Below are 21,823 nucleotides of genomic sequence, written 5' to 3'. Positions count from 1 at the left end.
GTCTTTTTATGTAAGAAAAATGTATAGTAAGGCTTTTTTCTGTAAAAAAATGACCACGTATAAAGGTTTTTGGGTGAGAACAAACCACAGACTGGGTGCTATTTTGATTTAATTTGTGTTCATCCTTTAATTTTTCATTTTTGCGGACATGGCAAGAAGTTGGCATGCCTGCCAGTATAAGTGATAACCAAAGACAGGAGTGACAAATGAAACAAGAGCACTAATTTCATTTGTCCCACAGACAACAACTGTGTGTATTTCTTCCATACACACTTTGTCTTCATCCTCACCCTCAAACAAAACACACAGCAGCCCCCAAATGCACATCACACAACCAAATGTGAAGAAGACAAGATGAGCTTCCTCAGCACAGGGTGTCAAAGTAAGCAGCATCCTGACAAAGATGCGGTGGGGGCCGTCTGTGGGCGGAGCCATTTTTCTGTCACATCGTCGTCATTGTGGCGGCGAGAAGAAGCGAAGGGGGACCCGCAAGGGCCATTTAACGGACGAGCACTGAACTAGTCGTCCACGTCCGTCCGTAAAGGAGGGTCGGCTTCTTGTTTTTCTTCCTCTTCTTCGTCATCTGTGGACGCCAGAGCAAACGTTTTCTTTCCTCGCCGCTGCACATGGTCCTCATTCCTCTTCTCCAATGCTACGATCTGAAACACAACAAAGCAGGACCACGCCATATTTAAGTACAGTCTACCCACATGTGCCATCACATGTAATTCAACTAACAAAAGAACTTAACTTAAAAATACCCTCACATTAGATACTTTTTTTCACATTTTCTCACAGAGAATTGCGAGAGTGCGTGAAAATGGGTGCACGTTACCTCAGCAACAAACTCTGCCTCGTTCTCCGCACCAATGTCGAGTCCAGACACGGCGTTGAAAAGCTCGAAGATGCTGAGCGCCTCGCTCACTCCTCGCTTCTGGAAGAACTACACAAACGCGCGTACAAAAAAAGTCATGTATGTGTGTGTCACACAGAAACAATAGTGTATGTGTATTGTTACCGTGGAAACGTTCCTGCAGTCTCGGAAGAGGAACTCCAGGCCATGAGGGTGCGTGGGCTCAACCGACTGACTGACGTCGATCAACCACACCTGCAACAAACATGGCAAAGGTTTAGGGAGAAAGGGAAGAAAAATAAAAGACAACATTAACAAGATAACTAAGAAAAAACAATGGACAAAATTGAAATATGGGGGAAAAAAAGGACAAAGGGAAGAAAACCAAAGTTACCTTTCCTTGATGCCACAACATGTTGTACTCGCTGAGGTCAGCATGGATCAGATGACACTCCTTATACAGCTTCTGCATCATCTACACACACAAGCCTCAACATTAGAAGAGTTTGTGTCCACATGTATGTTAGTGTGTGTGCATGGATACATACTTCTAAGACCTGGTGGAAGGCCTTCTTCATGTCGTCAGAGCTTAACATCACATCCTTGAGCTTGGGCGCAGGGACGTGATCTTGTCCAATGAATGACATCACCAGGATATGTTTGCGCAACACCACCACGTCCGGACAAGGAATCTCCGCCTTCCTCATCCTGGCAAAACAAAATTCATGTGTTTTGTGTATTATTCCTCACATTTAAAAAAATCAATCAATCAATCAATCAGTACTTACAAATAACACAAGAATATGAGGGGGGGAAAAAACATTTTCAATACTTACAAAAAACGCAAGAATATGTGAAAAACATGTTTTCACATGGTTATGGAACTTGCAATTGCTTGAGTGTTTGTACATGGGATACATGAAAACGCCTATTCAAAAAGGCTGCCCTCTGGTGGCTGTTTTGTGCTACTCGACTTTAGACTGATTAAGGAAGACTTTTTTGAGATGCTAAATTTGTTATGTCAAATTGTTTGAATACTTTGATATCGGAAATTGGAAACGACCTGCTGAGGTTGTGCATCTCCTTCTCGGCCCACAAGCGAATAATCTTGCGAGGGTTGAGTTTGGTGAAGCGGTCGATGAAGCGGTAGTCGTCTTTGATGTAACGATCTCGGTTCTTGAACTCGTTCAAGGTGGTCTTGAACACCTTCAGGACCACCTCATCCGGGACAGGCTGCTCCTCCAGGCTACGCACGCACAAACACGCACAAATGTTCAACATGTACAAGGAGGGTGTGCACGCAAAGGCGTCTTACCTTCCTCCGTTGGCGTGGAAGACCACCGACTCCTTCCCGGTGCTGATGCAGCCGTTGATGCTCTCCAGCACACCGGCGTTGACCATCTTGTACATCAGCAGACGAGTGCGGGGATCCACCGCTTGCTCCTGAACCGTGAGGCGGAGCCGTTCAGACACAACACAAACGGTGGTCGGTTTGTGGCGGGGGACTCACGGCCGTGGAGTGTTCTTTCTTTTCGTGCAGTTTGGCACTCCGGCGCTGCTCGCTAACGCAGTGCTGCTTCAGGGAGTTGAACACCTGGTTGGATAATTTCAGGTCCATGCCCAGACCATCACCCACTTGCACCCCAGGAGCAAACTGGACACACACAACAATCCATCTGTTTTGTTTGTTTGGTGTGTGTTGTGTAAACAAACCGTGTCATACGTTGTCCATGCGTGCCGTGTTCTTCCTGCCACATGTCACCGCATCGTGTTTGGTTGTGATGTTTTTGCCTTTCCCGGCAAAACCTCTCCTGGGCGTGGTCTGAGGCTTGGCTGGCAAAAAACAAAATCAAACATAGTGTGCATAATGTACACTCCAGAGGTATCCGTAGCATTGCAGTGGTGCTACCTGCCCTGTAGGGGTCATCCCTGGTGTCCTGCCAGTCCACCTCATCCTCAGAACTGTCGCTGTCCTCGTAAGGATGAACCTTGCGGTAATTCTCGAAGGAGATGGAGACTACACAAACACACACAATTGACCAGTTTAACTAAATTGTTGAACCACTTTTTCTGTGCAAGGTTCATATCAATTGCTTGCGCTGGAATCGATCAAGTTGGCTTTATCCAAACTGGAATGTTTGCTGCTAAGTGGCCACCGCTACCTTTGCTGTCTCCATTGAACTTCCTCTCCTCTCGACGCAGCTGGTCATCAAACTCTCGGTCAAACTGCATCTGAAGCATCTGAGCCAGCATCAGGTCACTGGTCGTTTCGGCAGAGTCGTCGCTCAGCCAAACACCTGATGAGCTGAACAAATACGATGTTATTTTGGACAGCAAGCCGCCGCCATTGCGATTCATCTCCTGCTGTAACCTTTTTGACCATCAGAGGGCAGTATAAGACAGACTGACAAAGACCGTCTCTTAACTGGGTACTGTCGTATTGTCTGTCTCTATGTATGGCTACCATGTTTGGATTGAAACTATTTCTTAATATAGCACTGAAACACAGACGCTATTTGGCTTTATCATCAAGAAGCTAATCATTGTAGCATGTTGCTCAAGAACGTATGACGTGTGTAACGTATGCTACTTGCCAACTCACTCTGTGAGGCAGCCAAAGTTGTGATTTTCTTCTTCCAGCTGTCTGGCCAGCTGCTCGCTCATCACATCCGCCAGCGAGGAGCCCGACACGGCCGGCACTGTCGCCGTCATGCCCCACGGGCTCTGCAAGGAAACACAGATGCGCACTTTTACGTTGGAAAGGCGACCAGTTCTCTGCTGTCAGTCAGGGAAAAGGCTGAGTAAGAAGGTCAACCTTAGCCTCTGTTGACGTATGCTCCAGCCAAATCAAGATGCACCGGCAAAATGTCAAAGGTGGACAAAAAAAGTGTCGAAGACGTCGTACAGTAACCAAGCGTTAAAAATAAGGGTGACGTCATCGGTGAAGGCCATACTGACAACAATTTGTTGGTTCACATTAGTTTTCTTTTAAAAAGCTAACTGGCTATCCGACAGCTCACCTAAAACTATAAATTCCAAACACGGGCTTACCTTAGGTTTGTGAGCAGTGACACCACTTTGATCCATGATTTGATGTGCGGTTCGATTGAAGGTGGCTAACTGCGAAGCTAAGTGGATAACTGCGAAGCTAGGTGGGCCAACAAAAAGTGAAATTAACACAACAAAAGAACCAAGCAATCTGTAATAAGTGTGTTGTTTATGTACTTACCGAAATAAACAAATCAAAGCAGTCGTGACAAGTAAACGAAAGTTTTGGAAAACACCGTGAGACGCTTAAAAGACGACTTGCGGGAGTCGCTGATGGCGTAGGGGTACACTTGCCTGTCTTGTGTGCCGACACTGTGAGTTCAATTACCGCGTATGACGGTGTGAATGTGTGTGATTAAAAAAAGACGACTTGTAAAAAGTTGACTAAATGGTTCGTAAATGACCTAGACACCAAGTGTGCTGCGAATTAAAAGAACCTTTGATCAACCGGAAATGCGTCACCGTCATTATAAACTTCCAATCGATGACGTCAGTAAACTGCTTGAATTTTTGCAAAAAAAGAGTACAGTGTACTATACAGAAACCTTCCAAATAAATTTCAATTAGCCATCTGGACTAAGGATAGATTGATAATCAATAGCTATATCGATAGATAGACAGGCTGACATTGAATTTTAAGTTTTCATCAACGGAGGACTTTCTTGTGAAAGTGTATACCGGAAGTGTTATGTCGCGAAAGAATAGGACGCTAAATTAGAGCATCCTGATCCTGACGTTTTCTCCGCACATTTTTTCTCCTTCATCGAACGTTCACATGTCAGCGGGGACGTCGGAAATTAACATTTGATCTTTGTTTATTTTTCGTTTTTTTGTTTTTGTCTTCTTGGATTCTCCCCACGCTTATTCCCTCTTCTTGTTGTTTTGTGTGATGGCCGACAGCGTCCTCAGCATCAGGACCAGCTTAGAAGGGCCGGAGGCGCTCAGACCAACGACACACAACACACCTAATTCTATCAGTAATATTTTATATTTATATTCATCAATATCATTTATTCACACTTACTATAATATATACAAAACATTATGTATGTATGTATGTATGTATGTATATACATGTGTGTGTATATATATATATATATATATATATATATATATATATATATATATATATATATATATATATATATATATATATATATATATATATGCGTAAGGTTAGATGTTTCTTGCATCATATGTTGGAGCTTAGCTGTAAGTTATGACCAGCATACAGTACGAGTATTGTAGTATTGATATACTATAATGTAAAATATAATATTGTTTTGTCTGTTTGTCAGAACCAGCAGACCAAGCTGTCTTAACTGACCTTTGAACCTGCAACAGACATCACTAGTGGCCCATGATGTGAAAATGTTCGCCGCCATGACAGCACGCCACAGGAGGGATGCACCGTAAGCAGCATCGGAACCATTGTGGATGACATCACCCGTGGCGGCTGATTTGATTGGTTGAGCAGTCAGATGAGGCGTGTGTGCTGACAGTGAGCTCTCGTTAACACCAAAACGCTGACAGGATGTCGCAGCTCCTGGCGAGCCTCAGCGCCGACGTCACCGAGAAGGCTCGGCTTGAGCTCAACGAAAACCCCAACACCCTACACCAGAACATACAACAGGTACTGGTGACCACTCCCTTATTTGTCCCTATGTGCTCTGACATTTGACCCTTGCGTGTTTTCACCATGGCAAGGTGCGTGACATGATCGTGACTCGTCCAGACATCGGCTTCTTGCGTACAGACGACGACTTCATCCTTCGCTTCCTCCGAGCGCGCAAGTTTGACCCGGTGGAGACATTCCGCCTGCTAGCGCAATACTTTCAGTTCCGACAGCAGAACCTCGACATGTTCCAGAGCTTCAAGGTCCACGCACACACCTTTTCCAAACGGGATGCTGTTTTGTCTCCAAAATAACAAGGTGGTCATGAAAAGGAAGTGTAATCTGTGTGTGTGCGTGTGTGTGTGTGTCAGGTGGACGACCCTGGCATCAAGCGAGCGTTGATGGATGGCTTCCCAGGCGTTCTGGAGAACCCGGACCAACACGGCCGAAAGATCCTCATCCTTTTTGCCTCCAACTGGGACCAGAGCAGGTCAACGCATCGTCATGGCAACATGACATTCATATTCTTGAACCTTAAAAAACAGACAAACTTATCATTAGCTTATTATTTAAATTTACATACACATTGTAATATTTAAAAAATATTTCATCAAGTTTGTTGAGGACAATGATTGTCCTAGTTCACTCTTGATCAGGACTTGAAGGATGTGGACTCAATGGTGGTCCGGGCTTTGCATTTGTCCAGGAACTCGTTCACAGACATCTTGCGGGCCATCCTTCTCTCGCTGGAGGTTCTGATTGAGAAGCCCGAGCTGCAAATCAACGGCTTTGTGCTCATCATTGACTGGAGCAACTTTTCCTTCAAGCAGGCCTCCAAACTCACGCCCAACATCCTCAAGTTAGCCATCGAAGGCCTGCAGGTCAGACGTCGAGCGCCGCTTTGTTTAGACAAAAGTAGACCTGATTGACTTTTTTACAATTTCCAACAAAATGTGCCATTTTCCTCAGGACAGCTTCCCGGCCCGTTTTGGAGGGATCCATTTTGTCAACCAGCCGTGGTACATTTACGCCATGTTCACCATCATCAAGCCTTTCCTCAAAGACAAAACCAGGAAACGGGTGAATGCAAACGCCCCCTTCTCTTTCTCTTTCTTCTCTGCTTGCCATTCATCTCGCTAGCTAGCTAGATAGCTGTCCATATATGTAATCTTCTTCTGTGGTATTCTACGGCACAGATTTTTCTCCACGGAAACAACCTGAACTCGCTCCATCAGCTCATTCAGCCCGAGTGTCTGCCGTCCGAGTTCGGGGGTACGCTTCCGCCCTACGACATGGGTATGTGGGCGCGCACCCTGCTGGGTCCTGACTATATGGACGAAACCGAGTACACACTCACCTACGACGCCCTGCACGTCCGAGAGAACTGCGGGGGAGGTGCGGACAAGGAGCTCATGAAGAGGTGAGGGCACTCCATGCAACAACTCGCCCTTTTATTGCCTCCTTGTATCAAGGAACTATGTTAACGTGAGGAGTTTCTTTTTGACTAAAGTAGTGCTTCACCGCCATCTGATGATGGACCTGACTACAATGTGATGTTTATGTATTTCAGGTCTCAGTCGGTGGTCAATCCCGCCACGCTGCGACAGACGGACAGAGACACCAGCACGCCGCTATTGGCCCTGGACTGAACACACACACACGTGCGCACACTCACACACACTCACACACGCACTTACACGCAATTGCTGGATTTTGACTTGTGTTGTTTTGTCCCGTCCAGCTGAACTTTGACTTCCTGTTTCTGAGCCCAAATGTGTGTTTATGCTGCACACATACGCAAACACACTCAAACACTAACGCGCACACACGCTTTCATGTTTGTGTGTCCCCACGCTGGAAACGCAGGAAAGGTCGTCATGACTTTAGCGAATGTTTGCTCACCGCCATCTTCATCATCATCATCTTGTTCATCGGTGACAATGACGCACTGACATTCATTCATTCAATCAATCGTGGTGATTGTAGTTCAGTGTTCCCAACCTTCATTGAGCCAAGGTACATATTTGATTTGATTTGAAAACAAATACAAAAAAAATAAAATAAGCATACATAGTTATCGGCGAGTAATCGATTCATCGTTTTAGTCCCATGGTCTTTTTTGTAAAAATGCCGATATAGTCATTAGGGAGTCGGGAATGAACGTTGGGAATCTTTGTAGATGATCAGAGCGTTAGCACTCTTGTTAGCGTCGCCCGCTCAATTGCTTGGATTAGCCATGTCACTCGGAAGACTTGATGGAAAGAAACAGGGAGCTTCTTGTCCAAGTGTGAACTAAAGCGTCATGATTGTCGTCGCTGAGGAAACTCGCTATCGCAATGGTTGCTCGCGTTTATCGCCAAATATGAATGAAAACACTTTGGGTCAAGCTTTCCAATCAAAATAATGTCGCTCGCATAGAACAACCGAGCGCTACGTGCATGTCGATTAGAAAGAAAAAGTGCTCCCATCTTTCATGCTTTGAAGTATTGTGCTCTCAACACACACACCGAATGCCAAAATGTCACTAAAGAGAAAGATTGTTTTTATTGAATTTGAACGTATTTAAAGATTGTATCGATCATGTATTGCCGCGCTGCAAAAAAGACTTTTCGTCGGATGAAAAGCTTTTTGCAGTGCCACTCGACATCAGGGCTACACTCATTTCTTCTCATGTATTTACTGCAGAATGTAAACTAAGTAAACATTTACACCTCCATGTGTGCTGCTTTCTTTTTTTTTTTTTTTTAAATCAAAATACCATGGCAGAATGTGGACATTCAGACAGCAGTGCAGGACAAACAGGCGCGTCTGACTCTTAAAATGCACAGACGGGAAATACAGTGATTTTAATGTCTATCGTGATTCTATTTTTCTATAATATTTACTATAAAAAAATGATTCCATATAAAAAAATTTAAATGTAGATGTAAAATGGTCCATTTTATTATTTAAGAAAATGATCACACACAAAAAATGCTTAACTATGTTTGTAAAATTATTTATTACGCTACTAACTGCTCTTTGTAATTAAATGAAATAAATGTAACTATTTATTTGAGTTAAAATAATATAGATAAATATAAATATACACCTCTGGCCAAGAAAGCCAATGAGGCTCAATGAGAGCCTAAAGAGTCAAGTGCAAAGCAAGAAATTTAGACCAGCTGACATAAAAAACAACAACAACAAGAACACAAACAAAAGAATGTGATTTTCTGGTGTTATTTTTAATAAAAATAGAATCTCTGATAACATCTGCTGGTTGTAGTGATCATACAAAAGGAAAAAGTGGGCTAGCAGGAAAACACACGATGAGTCTCTCGCTAATCAACGCTACAAACACGAAGGTTGCTGAGTGCGGGCAAACGCCGGTTAACTGTGGTCATAATTATTGTCGGGAATGGCTACACCCCAAAATCCGAATTGAGCATTAAGCCCTGCTTGTTGCGTGTGTGTGGAGGTGTGGAAGTGGGTGTGCTCAAGTCAGTAGTATCACCCAGAGGAACCTTCAGTGTCCTGAGCGTGTCAGTCTAGATGGCGCTGAGCGTCTGCCGCTGGGACGCCGTCAGCTGCGGGTGCCACACGTCCACGATGAAGATGAGGCGGAAGGTGTCCGCATCCTGCCAGACCTCGTGCTCGAAGGAGTCGTCAAAGATCAGCACTTTGCCTTCCTCCCACTCTCTACGAAAGAGAATCAGCGGTGATGAGAATAAAAATAAATAAATCTGGAAGTGGTTCAGTGACGATTACCTGGTCTGGTCCGTGCACCTGATCGTGCATCCCTGTTTGGGAATGATGAGGCCAAGGTGCATCCTCAGTCGACAGTTGGTGGGGCCCGTGTGCGGCCACACGTGCGTGCCCGGCTGCATCACTGAGAACTTAATCTACACACACGCACATACACAAGCCACTGAGGTGAATTGAGGACACGTTGAAATCTCGAGCGGGTCTACCTGTCCTCTCTTGCAGCCGGTGGCTTCGGGAAATCTCTCCAGTAGCGAGCAGGTCTTCGGTACAGCCTGGCAGGAAGTCCCAGACTTCTTCCCTGAAGACAAATGAGTTGGTTAGCTGCATGTGGGTGAAGAAGTGAAGAAGTCAAGAAATGGACCTTGCTGCCAGAGCGTGTACTGGCCCCACTCTCCTTTCTCCCTCAGGTTCTCCTCCTCAGGTACAAACTGGCCCGTGTTTTGGTCCATCATGGCCATGGCCTCGTCCCGGATCATCTTCCAGTTCTTCTCCAGTGCCTGAACACAAAAGGTGCAGTTGAGTCCTGAACTGGAAGAATATCCGCTTAAATTCTGCCCGCTGTCCTACCTTCACCAGATCGGTGTATCCGGTCTCATTTGGGGTCCACCAGGGCTGCGCCTTAAGCCCGTCCACATTGTAAAGTGACCTCTGCCACACGGATGCAAAGTGCCCTCGCTCGTGGCCCACCTGGTACCAGTGGTAGGCCTCCTGGGACACACACACACACACACACACACATCATTAGCAAGACAAGAACAATATGTTTCATGACATTACTCTCAGATAAACGGGGGGGGGGTCCTTTAATGTCTTGCATTATGCACAAACACTCACGCTCTTGTCTCCGACTCTCTGCAGTGCGTCTCCTAGGTGGAAGTAGAAACGTCCGTCATCGGTGCCGGGCTCTCCTGATTCCAGCCCCTCCTGGTGGACCGAAGCAAATTCAAATGGTGGAGGTCGGTACGCAAAACCCGACTGACGCTCTCACATACCTTTAGGTAAGGAATGCTCTCTGCGATCTTGTTCTCCGACTTCAGGATGAAGCCGTAGTGAACCTTTGCAAAGCCGTCGCTGGGGGCAACCGCCAGAACCTGAAGATGGCGCCGGTGAGACTACGGAAGAAGAACAGAAGAAGAAGGAGGCAACGTCACTCACCTCCTCGTAGATCGCTTTGGCACCTTTGTTGTCGCCTAGCAACAGGTAGGACACGCCCAGGTCGTTCTTCAGACTGATGTCTTTTGGAAAGATCTGCACTAACTTCTCCAGCGTGGCCACAGCGCCACGCATGCGGCCTGACACGAGGACATTTTAGAAAGACTTAATTCACATGAAGGATTACAGTCTTCAAATCTTTATCCACGGCGTGGCTTACCCAGGAACTGCTGGCGCTCAGCTCGTCTCTTGAGGGCAGCTCGGATCAGGTCGGGGGTGGCGTCCGGAAGATCTGCGGCGTCTCCGTAGCTGCCGATGGCCTTCTGCAACATGTCGTTGCTGCGCTGCTTCTCGGCTAGGTCGTCCTCCGCCTACGTGGTTGAAGTCATCAATCAAACCTGAGTAGGCTGACTACAAACTTGAAAAGTACAAGTAGTCATTGAAATGAGCACCTGCGCTTTCCCGTAGTGAGCGCGGGGGCTCTGCGGGTGCTGGTGCACCAACGTCTCAAATGCTTGCAGTGCCGCCTCCACTTTTCCCTAACGCACAACAAGCGCACACGCAAGAAAGCAACATCAAGCGCAGTTCAAGGCGCCGCCCGTCACTTCTTGCCTGTCACGCACTTTCTTGCGAAGCTTCTCTGCAGCATCCAGTTCTGCTTTGATGCTCTTGTCCAACTTGTTGAGCAGTTTGGCTTTCTTCTTCTTGGCTGGAGGGAAAGCGACATTTGCACTAACTCGAAAAAAATACGCAATGCTTTTTTACCTTTTTCTTTGGGCTTCTCCGCAGTTGTGTGGTCCGCCGCTTCTGTGGCAAAGAGGATCTGACTGTCAGCAAGGTCGTACATTTCCAACACAGGGCTACTAACTTGCTAATTGACTTTTGTTCATCTCAAATCATCGGACATGATGGTGTTGGCGTGCTTACCCTCGGGCGTGCTGCTCCCTGCAGCAGTCTCGCTGTGCGCTTCAACCGGCTCAGACTGCTTCTCCTCCAACGGCGGCTCTGATGCACAAAACAAAAGGACAGTGAACCGGCCGGCTTCATCTGCACTGACAGTTGTTGTTATGAGACATCTTTGTGGTACCGGCTGGCGTGCTGCTCTCTGCTGTGTTCTCACTCTGTGTTTCTTCAGGTTCAAAATGCTGCTCTGTTTCCACCGCTGGCTCTGACACACAACACAAACTTACTTATGGGAAAACAAACACATCAAATCTGGATCAGTTAGAAAAATAAAAAAAAATACCTCCTTCTTCTTCTTCTTGTGTCACTTTGGAGCTCGTCAAATCTTTTATAGATTCCACTTGAGCGCAAGCACATAAAACAGTTTGGGTTTGTTTCACTCGCAATGGGGTGATTTGCGGTCTTACCGACAGTCTCCTGAGATGACGGCTCCTCCACCAGGACTGCAAGCAAAACACACTTGAAACAACAGCTCTCAAAATCCAGCTGAGATCCTCACTCACCTCCGCTTGTGTCGATGGCGTCCACGTCCTCCTCTGAAAGAAATCAAGGTAAGACGTCACGATGGAGGAAGACAAAAGAGACGAAAATAAATACACACCAAGAGGATGCTCCGTGTCTCCTCGAGGATCATCTGCGGCACAAAAATCATGTGTCACCATTGAAACAAATTTTGAATTGAATTTATTTTTATTATTTTTTTTACATAAAAAAAACTACAAACTGTTTATGTCTTAAAATATTCATTTCTCACGACAGTGTTTAAAAAAATGGACTCACCGGCTACAAAGTCTTCTTCTACAAAGGCAGGCAGGGGAACAGCAGCTGGAGGACACACATATACGTGTATATATACACACACAAGCACGTATCAAGGAGAAGAGGGAGAAAAAAATAGTGATTAAGAAGTTTTCCGCTTGAAGAAGTGATGACGCAGATGGTGAAAGGGTGCAGAACAAACCTTGGATTTCAGAGTCCACATCTTCAGCTTCAGAGACTGACATGCACATGCACAAACGCACAGGAAGTGTGTCATGACACGCACTGAGACAAGCGGACAAGCACATTGTTGCATCACACACTTGTTGGCAAATCTTCTGTCGTGCTCTCCTCGAGGTGCTCCTCAACCGACTTGTCCTCGGGTTGCGTGGTCGACTGCTCTTCAACACTGAAGTCCTGAGCTGTGCTCTCCTCCGTATGCGCCTCCACTGACTCCTCTTCAGCTGGCTCTGCGGCTTGCCGGTTGCTCGACTGATCTTCAGCGGGTTCTGGCACGTAAATGATGGAATTAATTTGTAAATATACTGGACGGGACTCATTTGTAGAGGTAGCAACATATTCACCCGCTGGTTGCTCTTCAGATAGTTGCCGCTGGCTTGGAGTTTCTTTCAGGCCTGTTTGGAAATGTGACAACGTGACAAAGACATGCAAACTGCTCACGTGTCATGTGACTTGTGTTATCTAACTTGAATATGTATGAGCATGACATGAGAAGCGCAGCTGAGGTGGTTCACAGTAAGTGTGGAATTTATTCTCGAAAAGTGTGACTGGACTAGTTGCCAGTCAATTGCGAGATCCAAACAGACCGACAAGCATTCACATAAACAGACAGTGTTCATTTTTAGAATATGGGAGGAGACCAGAGAATAAGAAGATGGCAACGGTTTAAGTTTTATTTGACATTTGCTGTCACATTGGAGGAAAATACATTCCAGAAATAGAGATGGGGGCGGAGTTTACAGCACATATGAACAACAACAACACAAATCAATGACCTCAACAAAAGCATCTGATTGATTGTGTTGGGAATCGCCCCCGATGGGTTGACAATTTTGTAGTACCATTTGATTGCATAACCAGAAAAGTTTATTCCTTATATTGTGCCCCAATGTATCCCCCAAGATGGTGGCAAAGCACTACTTTTATTTGACAGAGCTGGAAAAAAAACAATAAAAAAAAACAAAAAAAAAAACAAAAAAAAAACAAGAGATTGTCCAAGAAGAGTTTACTTCTTCCTGCCGCTGGCAGCCATTTTGTCTGCGACCACACCCTTGTCCCTCCTGACCGCCGTCACGCCAGCTCGCTGACTTTTCTCCTCGCCGGTTTGACTGCTGTTTGCTTTCCTGGCGTCGAGCCGCTCCGCCTCCATCTTGTCCCGAGCGGCCTTCTCCCGGGAAAGCCGCAGTTCCTTCTCGCTGGCTGCCTTCTCCTTCTCCGCTCTCTCTTTCTCCTGAGCCAGTCGAGCTTTCTCTTTAACAAGGCGCTCTTTCTCCGCTCTCTCTTTTTCTTGCCTTTCCCGCTCCATCTTTTCTTTCTCAAGCCTTTCCCGCTCTTTGGCCACCTGCTCTTTCTGGAGTCGCTCCCTTTCCTTCCTTTCCTGGTCGCTCTTCTCTCTGGCCAAGCGTTCCTGCTCTTCCCTTTCCTTGGCGGCCTCTTGTTCCCGAAGCACGCGCTCCCTCTCCTTCTTTTCGAGCTGTTCCCGCTCTTGCTTTGCTTTCTGTAACGCAAGTCGCTCTTGCTCCGCCTTCTCCGTCTCCATCCTGTCCCGCTCAGCCTTTTCCCACTCCATCCTTTCCCTCTTGGTCTTCTCCCACTCAATCCTTTCCTTTTCCCGCTCCATCCTTTCCTGCTCCCTTCGCTCTTTCTCCACGTTCTCTCGCTCTATCCTTTCCCTCTCAGCCTTCTCCCACTTCATCCGTTCTCTCTCCACCTCCATCTTCCTTTTCTCCACCTCCACCCTTTCCTTCTCCAGCCCTATCCTCTCCTTCTCCAGCTTGAGCTGCTCCTGGGTGACCTCCAGCGTCTTCATCTTGAGTTGCCAGGCCGTCTCCTCGCCTTGGTCTCGGTCGGCCAAGAGGGTTTCGATTTCGGCGAGGGCGATACGGGCGATCCGCTTGGCCTCGGTTTTCTCGTTGATGGTACTCAGTTCTTCTCGCAGGGCGGAGCGCAACACTTCGTCTCGGATAGGAAGTTCTGTAGTTGGAATGAACTCGTAAAGGGTACGACTGGCGATCAGGGGAGTGTTAGCAAAGCCAAGCTTATGGTGAGTGAGGGGGGTGTCGATGTGAGACTTGATGCTAAACATGTTAGCATTCACTGCATTGAAAGCAATGTTCACACAAGGATGCAGGTCCAATTTTTCTACCTCGGGTTCCGTTCTTCCGCAAAGTTGCTTCTTCTGGAATCTCATCTGGGACGCCAAACGGGAAACAAAAACAAAAGCTGCTGCTAAGATGCTAACAAAGTGACGTGCACAACCCAGGGCTACCTTCGCTCTCTTCCATCTCATCGGGATCCTCGTCAACCTCCTGGAGTGCTTCACAAACACAGGTACAAAGTTTTCAGAAACTAGATAAAGGAGGTGTCTGCAATTTTTCCAAACATTATCAAACAAACTTGAAAATGCAGCTTTTCAAATGCAAACACAAGACCAGAGTCAAAGTCCAATAATCGGCGCCAAAAGCTCGACTCAAATAGTCAAATTGTCATGTTACAACTAAAAGCACAAAATGACACAACAAAAGGGGCAGCATTGGCTTGCCTCGGCTTTCAGCACAAAGCACATGGAACACGCTCGGAGACATCATGCAGGACAAGTCAAGGTGCTCACACGTGTACCTTTCCTCAACGCCTGCTTCCGGCGAGAGCTTTTTAACTTCCTGTCATCTGAAGCGACAAACAGCAAAGAACAAAAAAGTGAGGCTTATTCTCACCTCACAGGACCTGAGATTTGCCTGTCAAACGGGAGAAAATAAAAGGATCCAAATGGACCTTTGATCATGTTTGCGTGTAAGGAAAAATAGTTTAAATACTCGGTTAAATTGTGTCCAAGGTCAACTTAAATAATTCCCCCCACCCTTGCCATAAATAAACTGTATTTGTTTTTCTGTCCATCCAGTTTGCCAAGCACGTCCTCCATGAGGTCCTCAGGCTGGCTTGCTGTCCTCCTATTGGTTCTGAAGGTCCAGTATGACCCCTTTGACTTCCACGTCGTCAAGGTAAGAAGCACTGCCCTGCTGGCGCTTCCTGGCCGCCGCTGTTGCCTCTTCCTCTTCATCTTCCTCCTCCTCTTCTTCTTCCTGCTCTACGGGCGAGCTGACTATGTCACAGAGGAAGGTGAAGAATCCATACAGCCAATCAGAACCTTCCTCCGCCAAAATATTTACAACCTCCTCAAGAGACTCGCCTGGCGCACTACCGTCGCCACCTTTGGTCAGGCCTGACGAGAGAAAGTGATAATAGAAGAGGAGAAGATGGCGAGGGAGGGATGGAAGGTAACTTGAAAAGAAGAAGTGAGTGATGTCATCAAATAAAAGAGGATGATGAGAATGGAGGGGAAAGAAGGAAAGGGAGTTAAAGTCGTCGGTCACGCAGCCAGCAGCCAACAAGCACTACTTCCTTTTTTTCCGCATCACTAAGTCCTCTGACTTCCTGTTCGCTATATCGTAATTGAACATGATGGCGCGACACTGTACTTTTGTCTCTTCCTCTGAAACCTTCTGGGAGGTGTTTTATCGTGCTACGACGTAGCTGTGAACCACCTCGGAGGACGCAAATAGGAAAAGATTAGCGGGGGACTTGCCGAGCAGGACTTTGGCGTCCTCCACATCGAAGTCACCATCTCCGTCCGTGTCGTAGGCCGTCAGCTTCCCTGCAGCACAAACAGAGAGAAGACGACGGTCAACGTGACGGGTTGCGTTTGTGGGTCTGGAACGATGATGTTGAATGAAGTTTAAAAAAAAAAAAAAAAAAAGAAGGAAAAGAAGAAAGAAGACTGTACGCTTTGAAATGTTGAAAGTGTACCTTGTAAAACTTGTGAAAAGTTCATACGGAACTCCTGAGCTCGCGCTGCGTGTCGGTGACACACACACAAAATACAAGATGAGGAGGACAGGAAACAAAGCCGAGTGTCTTCTTCTCCTTCTTTGCGGGCTCAAAATAACTTCGGACACGTTCGATGCGGCCGGCTTACCGATGACGCCGTCGTAGTCGACGATGTCAAAGTAGACAACGGCCACCGAGCTCCAAACCCCCAGCAGGGCCAGCACGGCGAACCAGGTGAACACGGAATGCTTGGCTCCGCCCCCTGTGTCTCCTCCTGCCGCCTTCTTGTTGCTCTTGCTTTCGGCTGGCGGCGGCTTTGACTCTGCGGATGCCGCACGACAAACACAAAACATGTCAAACACACCACTGAGACATTCATTCAGTTTATTGCTCAGTTTGATTTTTTTTTTTTTCTTTTGGGAGAAAAATGCACTGGTAAGTAATCACAGTCCACCCTGGTTAATACCATAGCACACATTTAACACACTTGGCAGTTGTAGTAACCGCGGGTGGCACCTTTTTCCAAAAAGCAGAGGTCGAAGTGACCCGGGAACACATTTAACACCAACACGACGGGGCGGGTCCGACAACAGCTGTTCCTCGGGTAGCAGCTGAGCTTCAAACATTACAATCATGTCAGCGTCATCTCCAACCACAAACACAGATAGCTCAAATGTTAGAGGTCAAAGCCCAGTCAAATTCAACCCAAAGCAAACGGGCCCATGCTGAACCAAAGTGAGTCCAACCCAAAGGTCGCCACCCACCGGAGAGTGGAGGAGCCTGATGCGGGGCCGCGGCCTCCTCCACACTGGCTCCTTCTAGCAGAAGCAGATCAATTGACCCGGAGAAGACGCAGCGGAACCAACATCCAGTTCAACGGTCCTACCTGTCTCCTTGAGGCCATCCAAAGCCTCCTCCTTTACCATCGGTTCCCCCTGCTCATCATACACGTCCTCGTGAGTGTTCAGCGCCTCCTGGGTGCTGTGGGGCTCCTCCGCTGGCGCTGGCCCGGAGGCGCCATAGTGGCGATAGCGCTGCATGGAGCAAAACCTTCCCAGCGACCCGTCAAGCTAGCAGATTGAACGTGTATGATCCGAACAATGAGAAGGAAACTTCTAAAGAGACCACAACGAGACGAGAAGTGACAAACGAGCAGGATGGCGGCGACTCAATCATCAGGACAAAACCAAGCGCCTCCTCCTCACCGTTCTCGCACGACCAATTGTGAGGTCCGGAACCTGATCCCCAACTATTCTTAGAGCCGACAAACCCTGCAGTGCTCTGTGTTTCTGTGTGTGCAAGATGCCACAGAGGACAAAGTGAGGCAAGCAACCTTGACATACAATATTGTGCAAAAGTCTTGGGTCACGTTTAGATTTATTGCTTTAGCATACATAGAAGACAATAAAGTAGACCACAAACCTCCTTCAAGGCCAAAGTGAACTCTAAACAATTCATAGAAGTTGTAGTCGTTTGAGTGTTTGCCCGTTTATTATTTGGCAAGATACACTGGGCCCCAGTTTAAAGTCTATGTAAATTTTAAAGTCAAAAGACACCCAGTTTTTACTGGTCTGGCTGCAGCTTGCATATAAATCACTTTGTGTGAAATAAACTATCCATTAATTAATACTAGATTTGGGGAAATGCACGACAGGGAAGAGAGAGATGTTTATGATTTAATCGTATAAATGTATATTAATTCATTTGTTATCCTCAGATAAGAGTGTTCCTAAGAACCATAAGCACATAATCCTGACGTCATTCACGGGCTGACTTCCAGGAATGTTGCGGTCACGCAAGTTTGCAAAAGCTTCAAAATAGAACACGTGCTGAAAATTTATTTGGTCCGTGCTGTGGATCTTTAGGCAGCTGACAAAATGCCCTCAACTCAACCAAATCCACGCAGAAAAGCATCACGTTGAACTTTCTCTTACTCGAATGCAAATTAGGCACCATCAAAAAGCTAACAAATGACCTTCTACGAATAGATTGTAAATAATGCTTGACATATGTACATTTACGTATACACACTGTAGTGTTACTTAAATGCAGTTTTAAGATGGACGATACCAGTTAATCTTGTTGCAGCTTTCATGGCAACGCGTGAGCTGTGTTTTAAGTGCCACAAACATGTTGGACAAATAAAAGATAGATTCTTCTAGTTTAATGCCACGAACATATTATTGTCCCTTTTGACGTGCATTTACCAGAAAAGATACGACGCTCCATAACCAGCAGAATGGCAAAGTGAGTATGCGACGACTCGTTCGCTAGTAGGTCAGAAAAACCAACCTTTCTTGGAATGCGTTTTGGGATTTTTCTTCGGAGCCATTGCGTCGTAAATTCACCGATATATTTATATCGACTGGCCAACACCGTCCAAGCTAAGCTAACAGCGACTTTGATTGACACTGGGGGATTTTGTTACGACAGAGAAGGATGGATGAAGCTGCTGCTAGCTTGGATACCAGCTATGCCGCTAAGAACACTAACTATGATTGGCCATGGGCTCAGCCAATTGGTGAAGGGGAACAGCCAAGTGGGCACGCTCGAAAAGATTTGAACCAATTATGTTCATGGAAAGCTTGTCATTATTTGGACTATTAAAAAAACGTGGCAGGAGAGGAGTAGACACCAGAGATGGAGACTCGAGTCACTGTGACTTGGACTCGAGTCGACTCGAGTCGCTGTTTTAATGACTTATGACTTGACAAAAAATAAAAAAAACTTGAGACTCGACTTGGACTTGGAAGTGAAAGACTCGGGACTTGACTTGAGACACGATGACTTGAATGACTTCAGTGTTATTTAGTTTATGTTTTCAGTTTGAATATAAAATTAATAATACATTTAAAAAAATAATATCGATAACACGGTAGGAGCGCAGGCTGAGAATGGCGTTGTCATGATTGGATCACTACCCTGTCAATCAATCAGTCGTGCCCTCTCTACGTACCTAACGTGTTTATTGGAGAATCACGCCACTTTATATCAGACATGCACAAACATGTCAGCGGGAGCGGTACTGCGAGTCATAACCTTCGGCTATCGTAATTACCTTTATAACGGCAAAAGACGGACAGCACAGCGCAAGGGAGCATCACATCTGACACCCGGACCACCAATACTTGAGCCCCTCAGGGGTGCATCCTCTCCCCACTGTTCTTCTCTCTCTACACCAACGATTTCTCCTCAGGTGACTCTCCCGTGAAGCTCCTGAAGTATGCAGACGACACCACTCTCATCGGACTGATCCAAGACGGTGATGAGACTGCGTACAGACAAGAGGTAGAGCGGCTGGTCCACTGGTGCAGCCAAAACCACCTCGAGCTGAACCAGCTCAAGGCTGTGGAGATGACAGTGGACTTCAGGCGAGACCCTTCACCACTTTCACCCCTCACTATCCGCAGTAATACTATTCGTTCCACAGACACCTTCAAGTTCCTGGGACCCACAATCTCTCGGGACCTGAAATGGACCGGCCACATAGACTCTGTCCGGAAGAAGGCCCAGCAGAGGCTGTACTTCCTGAGACAGCTCAAGAAGTTCAACCTGCCGCGGGAGCTGCTGAAGACCTTCTACACTGCCATCATCAAGTCTGTCCTCTGCACCTCCATCACTGTCTGGTTTGGATTGACCTCCAAACAAGACAAGCACAGACTGCAACGGACAATCAGGACTGCAGAAAAGATAATTGGAATCAACCTCCCATCTATTCAAGACTTGTACCTGTCCAGGACCAGGAAACGTGCAAGTAACATCTCTACAGACCCTTCTCACCCAGGTCAGTCTGTCTGAACTACTCCCCTCCGGACGGCGTTATAGAGCTCTGTACGTCAAAACCAGCAGACACAGAGACAGCTTCTTCCCCCAGACTGTTGCTCTGATGAACTCACACCACTGTTAGAGTCTCAGAGTCATTACTGTGTAATAACATCCTGCTCTCCACTCCTTTTTTGAATTGTCTACACTGTTTGTACTATGTGTCCTCTCTGCATCCATTGCAGCCTGGTCATCCTAGAAGAGGGACCCTCTCATTTGTGGTCTCTTGTCAAGGTTTCTCATTTCCCCTAGCTGGAGTTTTTGAGTTTTTCCTTGCCCTCTTGGGAGTTTAAGATCAGGGGATGTTTGAGAATATTTGCCAGTTTTCACATGTCCTGAGTGTTGTTGTTAGTCACCTAAATGTTGAACAGAGGCTGTGATTTAGCCAAGTCAAATTCCTTGTTTGGCACGCTCAAACATGGCGAATAAAAACTCTTGAATCTTGAAGATATGCAACAGAAACATTTCAGACAGCCATGTCACGAATCGGAGTGAGTTGAGCCAGGACGACCAAATGCAGCTTGAACCAGGATTTATTGCAGGGAAAGGGAGTTGGAAGGGAGGCAGGTGGGGAACCGACGACACAGACGGGAGGGAGACTCACGGCCAGCAAACAGACAGACAGACTGACATGAAGTCCCCTTGGACAAGGTTAAAATTCTGACCGTGAGCCTTCAGACAGACCGAGGGAAAACCAGACGACAAGAACAGGAACACTGGGCACGAACAGGAATGGACACAACAGTAGACACCGACAGGGAGAAACACACGGGCGCTGCTTAAATACACAGGGTAACAAGAGGAAGCAGGTGACAGACATTACGGTAACAAAAGGGGTGTGGCCGAGCGAAGTGCAGGCCGAGCGTGCTCTGGCACTGACAAGCCAGAGGACAACTTCAAACTTTGTCCGTCATTCTGCCCAGTAAGTGCTTTTCATTTATCTAAATAGGTGTGTATATATAGCTTTAATGCAATGAATATGATTATGAAACTGAATTAAGTAAATATGATTTTATATGGAGCAAGTTAATAAATAAAAACTACAGTTAAGCCTCAAAGAACTTTTTTTTTTTTTTTTTTTTACCATATACTATGTTGCATGTTGCATGTCTGTCAGACTATTTAGTACATCCCATTCATGTTTTGGCTTTTGTTTCACAGGTATGCAGAATACGAAAAGATGAGAAACACCTGCACTGATGCAGCGCAGCCTGCAATTTCCCAGTTCACATTTACAACTCAAATGTGTCAGACACTGTCGGCAGTCGTTAATTTGTTTAGATTGAGCTGTCAATAAATCATTGTATGAGGTAATTTCTTTGTTTGATTCCATGGTGTATTTTACTGAATATCAGTAATTACAGTGCAAATCCAAATTATTGTCATATTTGTTAAACAGGTTAGACACATTAGACAATGATGGTTACTTAAAGTTACTTATATCTGTCACGTCTCGTCACCGGGTGCTATTATATCTAGGTTACCCATGGTTTCTGTTCGTGTCGCCCCTCCCCTCCTGTGTTGCCTCACAATCAATGTAATCACAGTCACCTGCCTCTTGTTACCTGTAGTGTATTTAAGTCCTGTCTGCCCTGCACTCCCTGTCGGATCATGGATGTCGTCACGTCTGTTGTCGTACTGTCTTGTTGTCGTCATGTCCTACTACCTTCTTGTCAATCAAGTTATTGTTTTGTTAAGTCAAGTCAGTTTGCCGAGTCTGTTAGTTTGTTTTCTCCACTAAACCCTGGTCCAAGCTGCATTCGGTCGCCCTGCTCCATCCGATCCGTGACAATATCTTG

At 46.3% G+C, this 21,823-nt stretch overlaps 4 protein-coding genes across 17 annotated transcripts; 1 reads left to right on the top strand and 3 right to left on the bottom strand.

Moving 5' to 3' along the window:
• Positions 1-101: 101 nt before the first annotated feature.
• On the bottom strand, positions 102-4,368 carry riok3 (RIO kinase 3 (yeast)). 2 transcript variants are annotated; one of them, XM_049748617.2, is made up of 14 exons: positions 4,083-4,368; positions 3,905-4,001; positions 3,456-3,577; positions 3,016-3,158; positions 2,763-2,870; positions 2,577-2,686; positions 2,364-2,507; positions 2,169-2,296; positions 1,917-2,099; positions 1,402-1,561; positions 1,248-1,328; positions 1,019-1,108; positions 836-943; positions 102-659 (listed from the first exon to the last, which is right to left on the bottom strand). In XM_049748617.2, the coding sequence occupies exons 2-14, from the start codon at positions 3,938-3,940 to the stop codon at positions 519-521; spliced, it is 1,554 nt and encodes a 517-aa protein (XP_049604574.1). In that variant the 5' UTR covers positions 3,941-4,001; positions 4,083-4,368; the 3' UTR covers positions 102-518. The 2 variants fall into 2 exon arrangements, with proteins under 2 accessions (XP_049604574.1, XP_049604575.1); XM_049748618.2 differs by having other exon boundaries at positions 3,905-3,993; positions 4,196-4,366.
• A 205-nt stretch (positions 4,369-4,573) lies between these two features.
• LOC125985660 (clavesin-1) lies at positions 4,574-8,232 on the top strand. Its single transcript, XM_049748622.2, has 9 exons — positions 4,574-4,878; positions 5,200-5,313; positions 5,435-5,534; positions 5,609-5,779; positions 5,888-6,006; positions 6,223-6,397; positions 6,486-6,596; positions 6,713-6,936; positions 7,087-8,232. The coding sequence occupies exons 2-9, from the start codon at positions 5,273-5,275 to the stop codon at positions 7,163-7,165; spliced, it is 1,020 nt and encodes a 339-aa protein (XP_049604579.1). The 5' UTR covers positions 4,574-4,878; positions 5,200-5,272; the 3' UTR covers positions 7,166-8,232.
• A 492-nt stretch (positions 8,233-8,724) lies between these two features.
• On the bottom strand, positions 8,725-18,683 carry unm_hu7910 (un-named hu7910). 12 transcript variants are annotated; one of them, XM_068648749.1, is made up of 28 exons: positions 18,495-18,658; positions 17,408-17,491; positions 17,089-17,317; positions 16,967-17,020; positions 16,351-16,524; positions 16,182-16,226; positions 15,961-16,029; positions 12,461-12,772; positions 12,340-12,375; positions 12,159-12,203; positions 11,980-12,012; positions 11,882-11,914; positions 11,786-11,821; positions 11,662-11,718; positions 11,503-11,583; positions 11,343-11,420; positions 11,181-11,222; positions 11,039-11,124; positions 10,868-10,954; positions 10,636-10,786; positions 10,419-10,555; positions 10,256-10,354; positions 10,098-10,187; positions 9,831-9,971; positions 9,625-9,760; positions 9,470-9,561; positions 9,267-9,400; positions 8,725-9,197 (listed from the first exon to the last, which is right to left on the bottom strand). In XM_068648749.1, exons 3-28 carry the CDS (start codon positions 17,240-17,242, stop codon positions 9,047-9,049), a joined length of 2,553 nt encoding a protein of 850 aa, XP_068504850.1. In that variant the 5' UTR covers positions 17,243-17,317; positions 17,408-17,491; positions 18,495-18,658; the 3' UTR covers positions 8,725-9,046. The 12 variants fall into 12 exon arrangements, with proteins under 12 accessions (XP_068504850.1, XP_049604565.1, XP_049604567.1 ...); XM_049748608.2 differs by lacking the exons at positions 17,408-17,491; positions 18,495-18,658 and having other exon boundaries at positions 11,662-11,703; positions 12,461-12,646; positions 12,722-12,772; positions 17,089-17,395; XM_049748610.2 differs by lacking the exons at positions 17,408-17,491; positions 18,495-18,658 and having other exon boundaries at positions 11,503-11,577; positions 11,662-11,703; positions 12,461-12,646; positions 12,722-12,772; positions 17,089-17,395.
• LOC125985659 (apical junction molecule-like) lies at positions 13,038-15,325 on the bottom strand. Of its 2 annotated transcripts, XM_068648757.1 has the most exons (3): positions 14,647-15,325; positions 14,524-14,568; positions 13,038-14,351 (listed from the first exon to the last, which is right to left on the bottom strand). In XM_068648757.1, the coding sequence occupies exons 1-3, from the start codon at positions 14,660-14,662 to the stop codon at positions 13,384-13,386; spliced, it is 1,029 nt and encodes a 342-aa protein (XP_068504858.1). In that variant the 5' UTR covers positions 14,663-15,325; the 3' UTR covers positions 13,038-13,383. The 2 variants fall into 2 exon arrangements, with proteins under 2 accessions (XP_068504858.1, XP_068504857.1); XM_068648756.1 differs by having other exon boundaries at positions 13,038-14,568.
• Positions 18,684-21,823: the final 3,140 nt, after the last annotated feature.

Source organism: Syngnathus scovelli, chromosome 18, assembly GCF_024217435.2.
Source record: "Syngnathus scovelli strain Florida chromosome 18, RoL_Ssco_1.2, whole genome shotgun sequence".
In the NCBI taxonomy this organism is placed as follows: domain Eukaryota; kingdom Metazoa; phylum Chordata; class Actinopteri; order Syngnathiformes; family Syngnathidae; genus Syngnathus; species Syngnathus scovelli.
This window is presented reverse-complemented; position numbering and strand designations above follow the sequence as displayed.